Raw genomic sequence first — 14810 nt, forward strand, 5'->3', positions numbered from 1 at the left:
TTCAACATTCATTTGAAGCAGTTTCTTATCACCTTCAAATAAGAGCAGAATCCCCTCACTGCGTCCCGTCCTGTCATAATAAGTGGTGAGTTTTAAACAAATTCCCCCTCAGGATGTGACACCTGAAACCCCGTCAAATAGCCGGAGCCCAGGAGAGCCATCAATAATAGATTGAGCACCAACACTAAGTTGGCGTGGTGCAGAGCGACCTGCCTCAGAGAAGCCCAGGTCTACACCAACACAGGCCTCCATGTGCACTCCGACTCCAGACCATCCAATATTTTCCGTTTTTGTTACGGGATTGTTGCAGCCCCTTTTTAAGTGTTTACAAGTTTTCCTTTAATGTTGCAAATTAAATCTCTTAAAGCAACACGAACAGCTGTTACAGGAATGTATGATTCAAAACACGAGTTTAGTTTAGTGTTGAGTTCTGCAGAAGCTTTTAGTCACGTCAAACAGTGCAGGATCAGTGAGTTGATCCACAGCTCCACCTGCTGGACGAAGGAGGCTGCACAGGCTCTCTGGGAAAAGGAGTCTTAGGTGCGCTGCTCCTGCAGGATGATCTGAGTCTGGGGGAGCTGGTCTCTTTAAAAAAAAATTAAAGTAGATTGAAGGTGTTGGAGGACGATGCTTCAGGAAGTAGATGCTTTGAATAATGACTTTTCTGCTCTGTGACTCAGGACATGCTGATCTGTGTTTTATGTCTGTCACTTGTTTATTGTGCTGCTGCCCCTCTTGGCCAGGTGACAACAACAGATAAAAGTGCATTTCCAAGTGACCAGTCGACTGATGTGGAGAGGTTCTGGTTGTAAAAGTTCTGAAGTCTAGCAGAAATCTGAAATGAAATAGGACTCAGGACTCTGGGCTTGCTTGCTTGCTCACATTTTTTATCAGCCTGTTTGGGAGAAAATGGACAAAGTGAGTCACATTATTATTGCTTTTTTGCAACGTGGAGACATGCCTTAAGCTCTCTGACTAAGTGATGTCTGGCCTGAGGATTGTTTTGGCTGCAAATAAACTTCTTCACACACACACACACACTGGATCTAATTATGAAAGCTCTGTGAAAGTAGATGAGGTAGTTACCCTGAGGAAGCACACAACAGATCCATGCTTCTTTTTACATGTTCTGTGCACGTGTCTCAATAAGGGCAACAGAGCAAAATGTTTGTTTGTAACTGATGAACTCGTTGTGTGTTCTTGCTCTACATCTCATGTGTGCAGCTCAGTCAGAAAAATTCTAAAAATGAAATTGAATTTAGGTTAAATTTCAGCCTAAAGAAATCATCAAATCTATCTGACTAAATAAAGGATTAAATGCAGGTTTTACGTCCACATGCAGGTCAGTGAAGGCATCATTCCTTTGTGTTTTGAAAAGCCTTTGTTAGCATGTTTCCAGAGATCTTTGGACTCCAGCTGTGGCTGTCAGATGGCTTCTAACATTACTTTAGATATCCCTTTAATATTTTTGCACAGTCTGAGCTTCATACAAAAACCCTGTTTCTGTTTCTGTTTCTGTTTCTGAAGGTAAACGGTGTGAACATCGAGGGCATGCGGCACGCGGAGGTGGTGGCCTTCATAAAGAAAGGTGGAGACGAGACCTGGCTGCTGGTGGTGGACCCCGACACGGACGACCACTTCAAGAGGAGGGGGGTCGTCCCCTCTGTCAGCCACATCAAGGGTAGGGATGCATTTACAAAAGACGCTGTGATACATGCTGATTTAAACTTTCATAAACGGATGCTTCACTTTCTTGTGATTTTAAAGAAAGTGCATGTTTTTTGTTTGTTTGTTCTTAACAGACTACGACGGTCCGTCCATATCCAACGGCTCCCCCAACCCTCAGATGAACGGCAGCTCCACCACGCAGTCCATGCGGTCGACGCGCTCCGACCTGAGCAGCCAGGGAAACAGCACACAGGTGGGTGGTGACAGAGATCATGCATTTAGCTGAATTCACATCACAGTCTGTCCTCTCAACCTTTCTGTCCGTCTCTATCTCTCTCCCCCCTCCCCAGCTGGCGGATGAGGAGGGCAACCGGCTGCTGGACCCGTTTGCCGAGATGGGTCTGAGTCTGAGCGCGACGGCAGCCGAGGAGAAGATGAAGGTCCACTCCAAAGAAAAGAGGAAGGCGCCGCAGATGGACTGGATGAAGAAGTACGAGCTCTTCAGCAATTTTTAAGTCATTCCTCTTTAACGACGTCAAAGACAGAGACAGGAGCTCGCCGCAGCCCTCTGCGTGGAATGGGATTGTGTCTGGAAGGACGTCCCGCTTACTTACACAAATCAGAAACAGAACAACAGAGGATGTTGACAAACGCAAAAAAAGAAGTTGTTGGATGGATTTAACTTTTTTTAAACCGCTGCAGAGAGCCAGCTGCTTCTCCCTCTTCAAAGTGATTACAGACTGCGATATTCAAACTCTTTTCAATGGAGAGCGCAAACGGGAGTGTTGCAAATATATTTTTCACATATTCTCCTAAATCTGCATCCTCCCATGATCCTCCCATCCTCCCACGCTGCAAGAGACCGGTTTCTAACAAATGAAGGAGACGTGTATTTTTATATGAAAAAAGGATGAATAACAAACAGAAGCCCGTCATCATCATGTACTGCATTTTTCAGAGTTATATGGACACTGTGACATTAATGATTGTGGACATGGTGGGGGTCAGAAGATCACTGTGAAGGAGGAGAGACCCTCCAGCACACACGCAGAGGACAGAGCGCCGTGTGGACTGTCCCTTTAAAATGTATAACATATGCTTTTTTTTCTGCTTTTTTTTTTACTCTCGTATAGAGTTAATGAACTGATTATCAGATACGCCTTTACTTTACTCAACAATACTTCATGTTACATGTTATTTAGAACTCGTTTGTATGACGTGTGTCACCACTAACCTCTTCTCCAGAAGTGCTCCAGAACGAAGGGAAGCACCACTAACTCTACGTCTTCATACAGTTTTTTTTTTTTTTTTTTTAACGTAGAAGAAAGGAAGATTTCTCAGGACAAACGAGTGTGTTATGTGGAGACGGCTTCATGTGTTCTATAAAGGGTTAACGGCACCACAAATAAAGGCCACACTTGTCCTGAAAGTGAACAGAGTGGATGTTAAAGGGGACATATTATGAAAATTCTGACAGTGTTTTTGAACATATATTTGGGTAACCTGAGTGTCTACCGACCAAGAAAATGTGAAATAAACCCATCCAGTCCTTTTGTTTGTGGTCTGCAGAAGTCTTACAACACAAAGAAAAATGTTTTGTTTCAAATTTACTCTCCTTGTGATGTCACAGTGGGATTCTGGTGAAAAAAAAAATCCCCTCCCCTCCCCTGGTATCTCCACCCATGGACTCCACCCCCAGCCTAGAGCAAATATTTTGCACAGGTCCGCCATTTTTATTCTCGCTAGTGAAGGCGTGATGTCTACCGGGAAAACTCAGTGGGGGGTCATTGCATTTAAAGAGACACACACACCAAAACGGAGACATTCTGAGAGAGCTGGTTTATACTGGGTCACAAGCCTCCTCTGGTGCTTGATTCATGTTATATTTTGACCAAAGCAAAGCACAGATGTTTCATTTAGGCCACAGGGGGACTTTTTGAAAAGGTTGAGAAGGGGGATGATATGTCCTCTTTAAATCAGCTGTTAGGTTGACACTGAATCCAACTGAGACTCAGTTAGGAAGAGAAACTTCATGTCACTTTGCTTTCATCGTCTCAGACGTACTACATCTTGTTGTGGCTCGCTACATTATATGAAAGTGAATTACAGTTTTTAAATGTAACAATAGATTGGCATAAAACTTCCTGTAAATCTACAATTTGTGACGTCTACATTCATCTGACTGGACAAGCAAGATGTGAATCGAGCTTTTGAGGTGCTAGAAGAAAGATTTGTTTTTATTTGAAGAAATGATTTTTGGCCGTTGTGCCGTCACTCGATGGTTAGGCAGAAGAGAGACAGAGAAGATGTCTGTGAGAGGATGATGTTCAGCAAAGGACCTCAGTCTCTGGGCTGCTGTGATTGGACGCAGCCAGGTGAGCTACTGTCCTACCTGAGAATGTCTTTGGAAGTGGTTTGAGAGCAAAGTGTGGAAAGAAAAGTAAAAATCTGAAAGAGTATGCAATCCGACTTCAAATGTTTATTTCTTTTGTTTCTTTTCTTATTCCAAGTGAAATAAAAGTGATTCAAATGTATTACTGCAAAAAAGAAAACATGCCTGCAAAAAAAATCATGTTTGCAATTAAAACTGCTTTGTTAGCATTTCCCCCAAAATGTATTTTGAAATCCAGAAGTTTTGTTTTTGACAGAAATTAAAGTTTGCACCATTTCTTCATCTACTTTGACCACATTGAGCGACCAGTCATCCACCTTTTTTCTATACTTTCCTACTTTTTTATCCAGCTCCAAAGACGGTGAATTGCAGAGGTCTCACTCTGATCAAAACGGACCGTAAAGGACATGTCCTACATCTTTAAACACAAATCCAAAACCGAGAGATTCAGCTCAACTGCAAGAAAAACCCAAACATATTTTATTTGCAGTTTTAATCACACATTTTATTCAAATTGCAGGAGCATTTTTTTTTTATCGCAGTATTAATATATTACTATCAAATGAATTTTTTGCTTGCATTTTCGAGAGTTTGGCTCTCAAACCTTTTTGAGTTTGATAGTTTTCATTTTTACCACCCAGACATCAGAATCACACAGAGATCTGCTCGTTTTAACTTTTTTAACCAGAAAGCCATAAACAAAATGTTGTGCTATTAATGAATGTAACGATGACCAGGAAGGAAAGCGCGAAGGCTCATTGGTGCAACAAGCATATTTGCAGCTATGGTTATCAAAGTGGGACTGATACGATGTGATCAGAGAAGGTGCAGGAGGAGGAGGTCAGAGACGCTCTGGAGGATCTATGAGAGGAGACAGAGGGAGCCATGGAGCTAACTGAGGATTATTACACATACAGAGACAGCTGCCACACATTCAGAGCACAATGTGTGTGTGTCTGTGTGTGCAGAGAAGATGTACACACAGCAATAAAGCAATGTAAAAAATGGGATCGTAATAAGTGAGTCTGCACTCAGTCAGAGAAATGTCAGTCGTCCTCTTTGTGGTTATTCTGTCCTTTTTGTACTCTCCCTGACTCTGTATCTTCTCACAGTACAAACTCTGTTACCATGTCTGATGTATATACAGTTATATCATACAGAATATATGGAAGGTTGCATATTTTTCAATAAAGTGTGACGGCGTTTTTTGGAATACATATGAATCTGTTTTTGTCTTTTGTTTCCTGTTCTAGCGTGGTTTTCCATCGCAGTGATCAGGTCCACAGTTTTTTTTTTCTCTATCATTTCTCTCTCGCTCTCTCATCCCATCTCTGTTTTTCAGGATTATGTCGGCGATCAGTTTCAGTTTGAGCCCGTTCTCAGGATTCTCCACCGGCCAGCTGCTGCTTTCAGACACAAAAGGTCAAACAGAGGTCAAAAGTGTGTGTGCGTGTGTGTACTTTCATTTGTGTGTGGTTGTATGTTTGTCTGAGTCTGCGTATTTATCACTCCATTAGTTTGTTCTTGAAACAAAGTAAAGACTCCACTTGTGTCCGAATTAATATGAATCATCAGGAAAATGTGACGTTAAAAGAAACTGAAGAGATGAAAACTAAACGTACCATCAAGCAGGAGAATGTTTATGTTACATGTCCAAGTGTTGAATTGTGATTTACACGATCACTGTATTCCTTCTTTTCTAAAAATCTTTGCAAAAAATTTGTGTCTTCATTAAACACCTGAGAGGTTTCTGAGAGGCAGGATTGTCTCAGCGGTAAACTCCCACTCACTGTCTAACAAACAAAGATTTAACAGGAAACGTTTCGGTGCTGGACGTTCATCAGGCAACCAGTTTGTAAAAATGGGCCGGACATCTTAAATAGGAAGTCTGCAACCAATCATCATTATGACGTCAGATCTGAATCAACAAATTAACAGACTAATAAACATCAGCTTCCTGTGAGAGCACACACACCAAAACAAAACAAAACAACAACAGAGAGCCTGATGAGGCGATCCTGAAGTAACTTAATGATTCATAATCTCCAGTTCAGGGGACACTGAAGGTCCCAAAAAAATAAATCATGATCCAAACACAAAATCAGAAACGTAGCAGTCAATCAAACGGTCAAAATGACTTATATCATATTTCATACTTAGTCATGTACAAATCCCTCATAAATTGGTTGGTTGGAAGGATTGTGGTGGAACCTCTCGTGAGCCGTCTTCATGTGGTGAATCTGTCATTTTGATAACCTTCACAAAATTAACTTTAAAAAAGGTAAATATAAAGATAATAGAAAGGATGGATTATGTTTGAAGCGAGTACAATTAAATTAACAATGCAGTCACTAGAGATACAAAAAAATAGTTTTTTTTCTAAATGATTACAAAAGGAATAAAGGAAATAAATAATGATTTAAATTATGAATATGAATTTATCTGAGGGATTGTTTAAGAGTGAATTTAAGAATAAAACTGATTTGAATGCCTTACATTTTCTCTTGTAGGACAGACAAATGCACTGTAATTTTCTTACTATCCAAAAAAAGGACAAGGAAAGAAAACATCCTTATTGTCCACTAGGTGGCACACTTTCCGCAATAAGCATGTAGGAAGTAAGACAAAAAGTGTAAGCGTGCACTTTGAGGTGATCTTGGTGGAAATGTAAAGCTGCACGTGGGCACATTATCAGGCTCCCTGGAGGTGACATGGAGGCCGAGCGGTGACGGCAGCACATCAAAGGACGGGGCCGGTTCAAAGCAGTCTGCAATTTCAGCGCCGTAAAAAGAGACAGAGAACAGAGGCAGAGAATAGAGCCACAGGTGGGCACTTTCTGTTTATCCTGCCTCAGCCAGTGCACACATTTCTCCTGACTATTGGTGATAGCTGATTGCTTTCCTCGCCCGCCCTGGTCTCTGTTCTCCTGCAGGCTGCTGGACTTTTTACTTTAACTCATCTGTATAAGCAATTTTTTCTTTTTAACACATGCTCTTTCTGCCTCGCTTCAATCAGTTTTCTGTGCATCTCAAATTCCCCTCTGTCCTTCTTCCACCAGGTTCAGTTCCCCACCTCTCCACCGCCATGCCACCCAAGTTTACGGTGCCACCCATAAAACCGTGCCAGGGCTGCCCGGGATGCAGCGGTGCCCGCAAGGAGGGCGAAACCAGAGCCCAACAGGGGGAAAGGGGGGAGGAGGGGGGGGTGAGCGAGTGCATCCCCATGGCAACCGTGTGTTTTTGTTAGCGCTCGTGAGTCATACAAGCAGTGACTCACAGTCAGGAGGAAACACACACACACACATACACACAGTCACATTCATACTCACACTCCCACTCAGCCGAAGGGAAGCCAAATAAGGACAGCTACACCAACATGTACAGAACGAGAGAGAGAGAGAGAGAGAGAGAGAGCAGGAAAAAAAGAGGACAAGAGAGGGGGAAAGAGTTTGATAATTTGTGCTGACCAAAAAAAAGAAAAAGTTGCAAGTAAAAGAGATGAGAGAGGAAAGAAATAAAGAGGAGATAGCATGTGCTATGAGGAGGGAAGCCAAGAGGCAGAGGGCACGAGTGCGGGCACATACCCTCTCCCAAGAGCACCCTTCACATGGGTGGGGGGAGCGGAAACACACACACAGACACACCCAGTGTGTGCACACCTTGGCTTAACTCGCTAAACCACCCATTCATTGTCTGACGCCTACACATTAAGGAAGGCCGCCTTGTTCGCTTTTGAGCAACTCACTTTGCGTCGGTTTGATTTTGTTTTTTGGGTAACAAACTTTGGAAAAAAACGTTTTAAAAAGTTAGAGGATGAGCGGAGATGTGTGTGTGTGTGTGTGTGTGTGTGTGTGTGTGTGTGTGTGTGTGTGTGTGTGTGTGTGTGTAGTGTTTGCTTTTCTGTATCATGTCATGCTTTTGCATCATGAAAATGAGCGATTTGATTATTCCCAAGCTCATCATGTCTGCTCCTCCTGGCCAGTGTTCTGGTGTATTTTCCCACGGCCTGTTTGTTGTAGCACAATAGTTCTTACACAGGGGACATGTCTGATTTCACTGACTTTGTGAACACGGAGAAGTCTGCAGGTTTATGTGTGATTTACATATATAGGGCTTTCACACTTGCAGATATCTCCTGAAAAACTCAGGATATCTCCCGGAGGAGCTGTATTTGTGAATGTATATATAATGTATAATATATATTTTTTCCACAGCAAGTCCAAGTGGGCTGATGTGAGAACGCCGCAGGATATTCTCCGGAGAATTCACCTCGAGCCGATAGGAAGAGAGTGACGATTCTATACTGTCACTGCTGCACGGTGCATAGACTGTCTGCATGCGACCACCACGACCTCTGTGCACATTATTTAACGACCCCCCTGCCCCCGCCCCTCCTGTCTGACAGGAATAGTGTCCAGCTGTGAGGAGCATATGTGAAAACAGATACAGACCACAGCTCATCCCCACAGTAAATGTGTATTTTGGCTACCGTTGACCCCGTCATCGTTGCTCTTTGTGTGTGTGTGTGTGTGTGTGTGTGTGTGTGTGTGTGTTTTTCTGTGTGAGAGAGTTTCCACTTCTCTCAGCAGCAGCAGCACAACACATATCATCTCCTCGTCCTCCCTGTGAAGATGTATCAGTTTTTACAGTATCATAAAAGTTGATTCACTGCACATTCTCTCCTTGCTCTACTTGACCACGATGACTAACTTCCACTAAGTGGCTTCATGACTCTCGCTATCCACCCATCTCTTTTTTTTATTCACTTCATCTCAGCGAGTTTATTGGCATCATATATTGCCAAAGCTTTAGTTGCACTGCAGTTAATAATGACCTATTTAGCAATATTAAAAATGAAGCATACAGGAGCATGTAATGGCTGATTTCATCTGCTCTCTCTCTCTCTCTCTCGCTCCCTCTGCGGTCCAACGGTGTCAGAATGATTCAAAATCAGAAAATGTTGGTAACCAACTCTATCTCACTTCTTCTGCACATCCGGGCCACCCACCTGCGACGGCTCAGAAGACTTGTTGGTGCAAATTTAGAAAATTATGCCGATTCAACATGTGCAAAAGTCCAAAACAAAAGCAATGACGGAAATGTGTTGCAAATGAAAGAATGTGCTGCAAAAAACTGAAACAACTGCATTGGTATCAAACATGCTGCTGATTCGCCGATTAGAGGCTGACTCCTGCTCTTCTTCTCTCCCATCTCTGGTGTGTGGCACCCTTTCCCTCTCTCCCTCTAGCTTCATGTCTAATACTGTGGTAATAGGCACACTTAAAATATGGTCACAAATTAGATGACACTTTGGGTGGCTCTCCCTCCCTAAAGCGACGCCCATCTGTAATAATCACCTTTTTATACCAGCTAGGATTGATCCACGATTTGCATCTTAGGAGAGGAATGGCATGCGCTGTCTGGGTGACTTGTACGTTAATGATGTTTTTGCCAGCCAACCAATTACGTTCTGTTACGTCCATTTAAATGGCTCAGACTTTTTTCGATATTTTCAGCTCCGTGATTTTGCTAGGACCCACTCACCGGCATTTCCTCATATTCCAAGCCCCAATGGCATTGATTTGGCACTCAAGGCAAGAATCTTGCCCAAAGGTCAGGTTTCCTTCCTTTATGACCTCCTGTTCACAACTGACGAGTCCGTGGTAAAAAAGATCAAGGCTGATTGGGAAAGCGAATTACAAACCAACCTTTCTGAAGATTTCTGGGAAAAAGCGCTTGGGCTGTTAATTCTTCTTCTAGCTGCGCTAGGCTGTCTCTTATCCAGTTTAAAGTGCTCCACAGACTTTATTACAGCAACTATAAACTCTCCAGAATATTTCCGGATACAATTGATGAAACTTGTGGTAGATGCTCTCAGGCGCCTTGCAACCTGACTCACATGTTTTGGTCCTGTTCTAAATTAGTTAATTATTGGCAATCCTTCTTTAAGTCCATCTCTGACATTTTAGGTATAAACATCAATCCATCCCCACATATAGCTATTTTCGGTAGGTCTCCTGACGATCTTGCCACCTCGACCACTCAGGACAATGTTATTGCTTTTGCCTCCTTAATTGCCCGCAGGAAAATCCTTGTCTTATGGAAATCTTCACAACCTCCCTCCTTCAAAGCATGGCTGCACGATGTCTTATTTCTCCTTAAGTTGGAGAAAATTAAATTCTCTCTTAGAGGGTGCTCTGATAGGTTTTACACTCACTGGAGCCCTCTGCTTCAATATTTTGAGAAACTCTCACCTGACGAGGTATTGTAGTAGTACACCTTCGCCTGCCGATACTGATCCTGTCCTCTCGTGCCTGTCCGGCCCCCCCCGCGTAATTAAATACCAAATTTTATGTTCTGACCTTACTTCTTTCTGTGCGCGGGTTCTTCAGCCGCTTAGGTGGTAGCCTGGACGTGAGCAGCTGTTGTTGTCGTCCCTTTTATTGATCAAGTTGAGCAGTGTGCGTGAGTGATTCTGTCTCTTTTACAGGTTATACTGCTTTTCCTATTTACCTATGTGGTATGCTCATAACGATGTTTTTTTGTTTTTTTTGTTGTTATGTTTGTCTCTTCAATTTTCATTATTATTATTTATTTGTTTGGTTATTGTATTTTATTTATTCTTTATCTATTTTTTCTGTGAAGTTTTCCTATCTTGTATTTGTATTCTTGTCTTTAAACTAAGAGGTCTATTTGTTGGTCTGGAAGGGTTGTTTACAGGGCGAAGGGATACTGGGTTTTTGAATGTTTCTGAGGAAAAAAGAAAAATGTTAACTGCATCCCAATTGCACTGTATGTTTTGAACTTGCTTTAATAAAAATATGTTGAAAACAATGTAAAACAATAAACACACAAACTCAGAAAACAACTGCTTAAGCAAAACGCTGCATATAACGCAACACTTCAGGGGAGCTCACAGCCTGAAGGGGAGATCAGTAAAAATGTTTTAACATTCAAATGAACTGAATTTGCAGCTGGTTGTATTTGTGCAGGTTGATTATCTTTGTTGTCCAACATGTTCAACTTAAGAACTGAGACGATCCATGTACAGAGTGAATGCAGGGTAACTTCTTCACCTACAACTTTCCCCTACTTTCAGCTGCCTCTGCATGTCTCTCATGACTGAAGTTCAGCTCTCAAACAGCCAATCAGAGGCCAGTGTAGATGATCCCTCTTGTCAGGTTTTATCTCTGCAGAGATAACACCTGTCTTCTAACGGCCGTCTTTTCTTTCTCCTTTTTTTTTTATCGCAACTTGTGAACGGGAAAACTTCCTCTGAACAAAGCTCCAGTTATAAAAAACAAAGATGACTATTTCTTTTAGTTTTTACAGGCATGTTTAAAGACCTCCCCTCCCTCCATTGTCTACGTTCGTCCCTGCAGCAGGTGAGCAGCAGGTGGAGAAAGCATGGCATGGAGCTTTTATTGGAGGGTAGGGGTCAAAGGAGAGCGAGCGAGCGAGCGGCTGATGTTGGAGCTGGGGAGCTAACGAGGGAGGGAGGAATGTGGTGCCGAGCTGTAAAGGGGACAGGAATTGAGGAGTGTGTGTGTGTGTGCGCCTGTTAACACACAAGTGATTAATGGGACGGAGGAAGTCGCCCTGCCGCGTGTCACTCAAGATGATGTCGGCCCGATCGAGCGGAGGAACAGAAACACCATACGGACACAGATAGGCTTCCTCTCTCGCCAACCAGCAGAAACAAACACAAAAAAATCTCCCTTGTGCACAAGTACAGTACAACACTTTATCATCAGTTCCTCAAACCCAGAAACACCAGCGTGTCCACAGAGCAGTTATTTGGTAACAACTGGTTCTCAGCAGCAAACTGATTTGTCCTTCTTCCTCTTTTTTTCAGCCACAGTCTTTTACAACAGCGCATATGGTCTTCTCCCATAAATTACTGTGTCACACCCTTTCACACTGGGCTTTATTATAGATGGTAAGATCATCAAATCAACCATGTAAAGTATTTCACATCTGCACATTCAGTTGGGTTATTTCTCAAAGAATAAACAAGGTCAGAAGAAGAGATGCTCAGAAGCACTTTTCACTCATGCTCTCCCTTTTTTTCCAGATAATATCAGGACATCTTTCATATTTTTGAAACTCAAAGCAGGAGATTGTGTGATAAAAGTCAGAGTGCAAAATGTGTTGCTTCCGCTTACACATCCCCCCCCATCCCGGGTCTGTAATCCTGTTAGGAGTGGGAGTGCATGAGTGAAAGCTACTTATTCTGTGTTTCTCAATGTGTTTTGTCATCTCAGGTCATCACAGGGCCTCAGAATAATCATCTAAACAAAGGGAAAACAAGTGTTTAAGCTATTTAAGGGCAATTTGCAAGCCACTTTGTACCTTTTTCTCCCCTCCCGTGGTGGGCGGGGTTTCAGAAGTTCATGACATTACAATCATGTCTCTATGAGCTGGGTTCAAGAGAATACACCCCTTGTTCCCTCTGTATTTGTGTGTCTGTTACCGGGTAAAACCAAGAACCAGACCCCCGATAGCTGGACCTCTCTTCATCTGGTGAGCCTGGGTGGTCAGCTGGTTCGTCTGATTGGCCGGCCTTGATGGATATATGAATGGAAGGAAAGATGGAGGGATGGCTGGCTGTCTATGTCAGCAGAAAACGCCAAGCAGCCGCGGGGGGATTGGAAGGAGGCCTGCTATCGGTCAGAGAAGCGACAGAAGGCGCAGAAAAGGAGTAAAAGGAGAAAAAATAAGAAGTCAGGATTTGTGTAAAATAATGAGCTGGCGTTGAGTGCCAGACGTAAACAAGCAGGGCTTAAAGAAAAGCAGCAGTGGGGGTGGGTGTGGGGGTTTGTAAAGGTGGTCTTGGCTGGATATTTTTAGCGTGTGGAGTGGAAGAGGGCAGTATCTTCTCAAGGGGTTTTTCCAGAGGTGTATATTTAGAGCGAGGGTGTGTGAAAAAAAAGGGAGAACAGGAGGGATGTGCACTGTACGCTAATGCCAGTCTGATGTAAGAGTGTGCAACAGGACCACACACACATTCCTGCTATTCTCTCACTCCCTAAATCTGACTCCTACTCATACACACACTCACACACACACACACACACACACACACACACACACACACACAAACACACGTCCGCTCGCTTCATCAAATACCAACAACGCAAACAGCATTCAAGAGCGATTCTCTGATCAATACTTGGATAGTTCTCGAAGTGTTCAAGTGTGATAAATCTCTGATATTTTAAATGATTGATAGCATCTTAAAGTACCAGCGCTTAAAAAAAAAGACATCTATTGTATAAGACGGATATGTAGGAGAGGAAAGAATCCTTCAAAAGTTGAAGGCAAACTCCTGCACACTGTCGACATCAACCACAAAAGGCTGTTGATGTTTAGACAGTGTGCAGGAGTTTGCCTGCAATTTTGGTCATTACAAACAAGAAATTACCCAATAATAATAGGTGTCTAGGATTTCTACGTTTGTTGCCATGGTATCAAAACAGGAAACGATTTTACTTTTACTTTGGGATCGTGACAAACCTATACTCAAGTAGTAGTAGTCTGCACTTAGAAATCAGTTTTTCATCCTTCATCTCACACTCTCAGTCCTCTCACAAACTCCAAAACATACAGTACACACACACACACATACACACACATTCCTGACCCAGATTTAAATCAGGGGAGTCGCTTCTCGAAAGTGAACGCCCTGAACGCAGGTCGAACATTTAAAAACGCTCGATGCCCAACAGCTTCTCAGCACATCAAACTTAACACCAGGCATCCCAGACACCGCAAATCAGACGGAGATTTTTCCAAACGGTAAAGCAGCTAATGTGGTAGGAGAGAGAGGGAGAGAGAGGGAGAGGGAGAGAGAGAGAGAGAGAGAGAGAGGGACGCACACACGCACAGCTGCAAAAGCAATGCTAATAATAATGAGGGAAATGAGAGAGCAGAGAGAAAGCAAGAGCACTGTGGTCTCTGTACAGAGAGCGGAGGATAACAGCATGAGAGCTGACTGAGGCAGACAGAGAGAGAGAGAGAGAGAGAGATCGAGGGGAGAGAGCAAGCGAGTGCAGAGCCGCAGTGACGCCATTGTGGTTCCGCAGCACTTCCTGTCTACCGCCACAGTGTTTGTGTGTCTTGTCTCCACGGCAACTGCCAACACATAAATACCAGAGAGAGAGAGAGAGGATAAGGACAGAGCAAGTGGATCACTGGGAGCCTCTTTGCTGGCTGCCTTTTGATTCTTGGGTTAAGACGTGCTGCTCTTTAGCTGGACTTTATGACAGGCTCCTGGACTGGTTTCCAGTGACCTGGTCCAGCACTGGATGAGGTATAGAAAAAGTTATGACCTCAAATGTCCCAGCACAGGGTCAGGGTTGGATGGGGGAAAAAAGGAGGCCGGGATAAAGGGAAGTTGAAGTTCTCTAGGCTGCTAATTTAGGGTCGAGATGAGGAGGAGGAGGATGAAGGTTAACGAGTTGATTTTTTTAAGGCCACCTTCTCACTGACAGCTGGCTGGATCAGTCGTCTGCAGTAACCATGAACAACACGGCACATAAGGCCTGCTTTCTTAATTCATAGTTAATACGTTTAAAATGTAAATTAAAAACCCAAAGTCCTCATCGCAGTAAACAAATGTTTCGATATGGTCTCGGTCCTTTTGCTGCATGTCCTCCCCCACTCTCCTCTCCCAACATTTCCTGTCTCTCTTCAGCTGTCATATCCAACAAGAGGGCCCAAAAATAGCTCAAAGGTCACATGTTATGCAA

At 43.2% G+C, this 14810-nt stretch overlaps 1 protein-coding gene across 2 annotated transcripts in view; it reads left to right on the forward strand.

Annotated features, from left to right (window-relative positions):
• Positions 1-5277, forward strand: part of LOC110000629 (Na(+)/H(+) exchange regulatory cofactor NHE-RF2) — a 36526-nt gene extending 31249 nt beyond the window's left edge. For both annotated transcript variants that reach the window (XM_065964896.1, XM_029281640.2), the window contains exons 5-7: positions 1528-1681; positions 1803-1921; positions 2019-5277. In XM_065964896.1, the coding sequence (XP_065820968.1) occupies positions 1528-1681; positions 1803-1921; positions 2019-2183 (438 nt within the window). In that variant the 3' untranslated portion in view covers positions 2184-5277. The remainder of the gene's footprint in view (positions 1-1527; positions 1682-1802; positions 1922-2018) is intronic.
• Positions 5278-14810: the final 9533 nt, after the last annotated feature.

Source organism: Labrus bergylta, chromosome 16 (assembly GCF_963930695.1).
Source record: "Labrus bergylta chromosome 16, fLabBer1.1, whole genome shotgun sequence".
In the NCBI taxonomy this organism is placed as follows: Eukaryota; Metazoa; Chordata; class Actinopteri; order Labriformes; family Labridae; genus Labrus; species Labrus bergylta.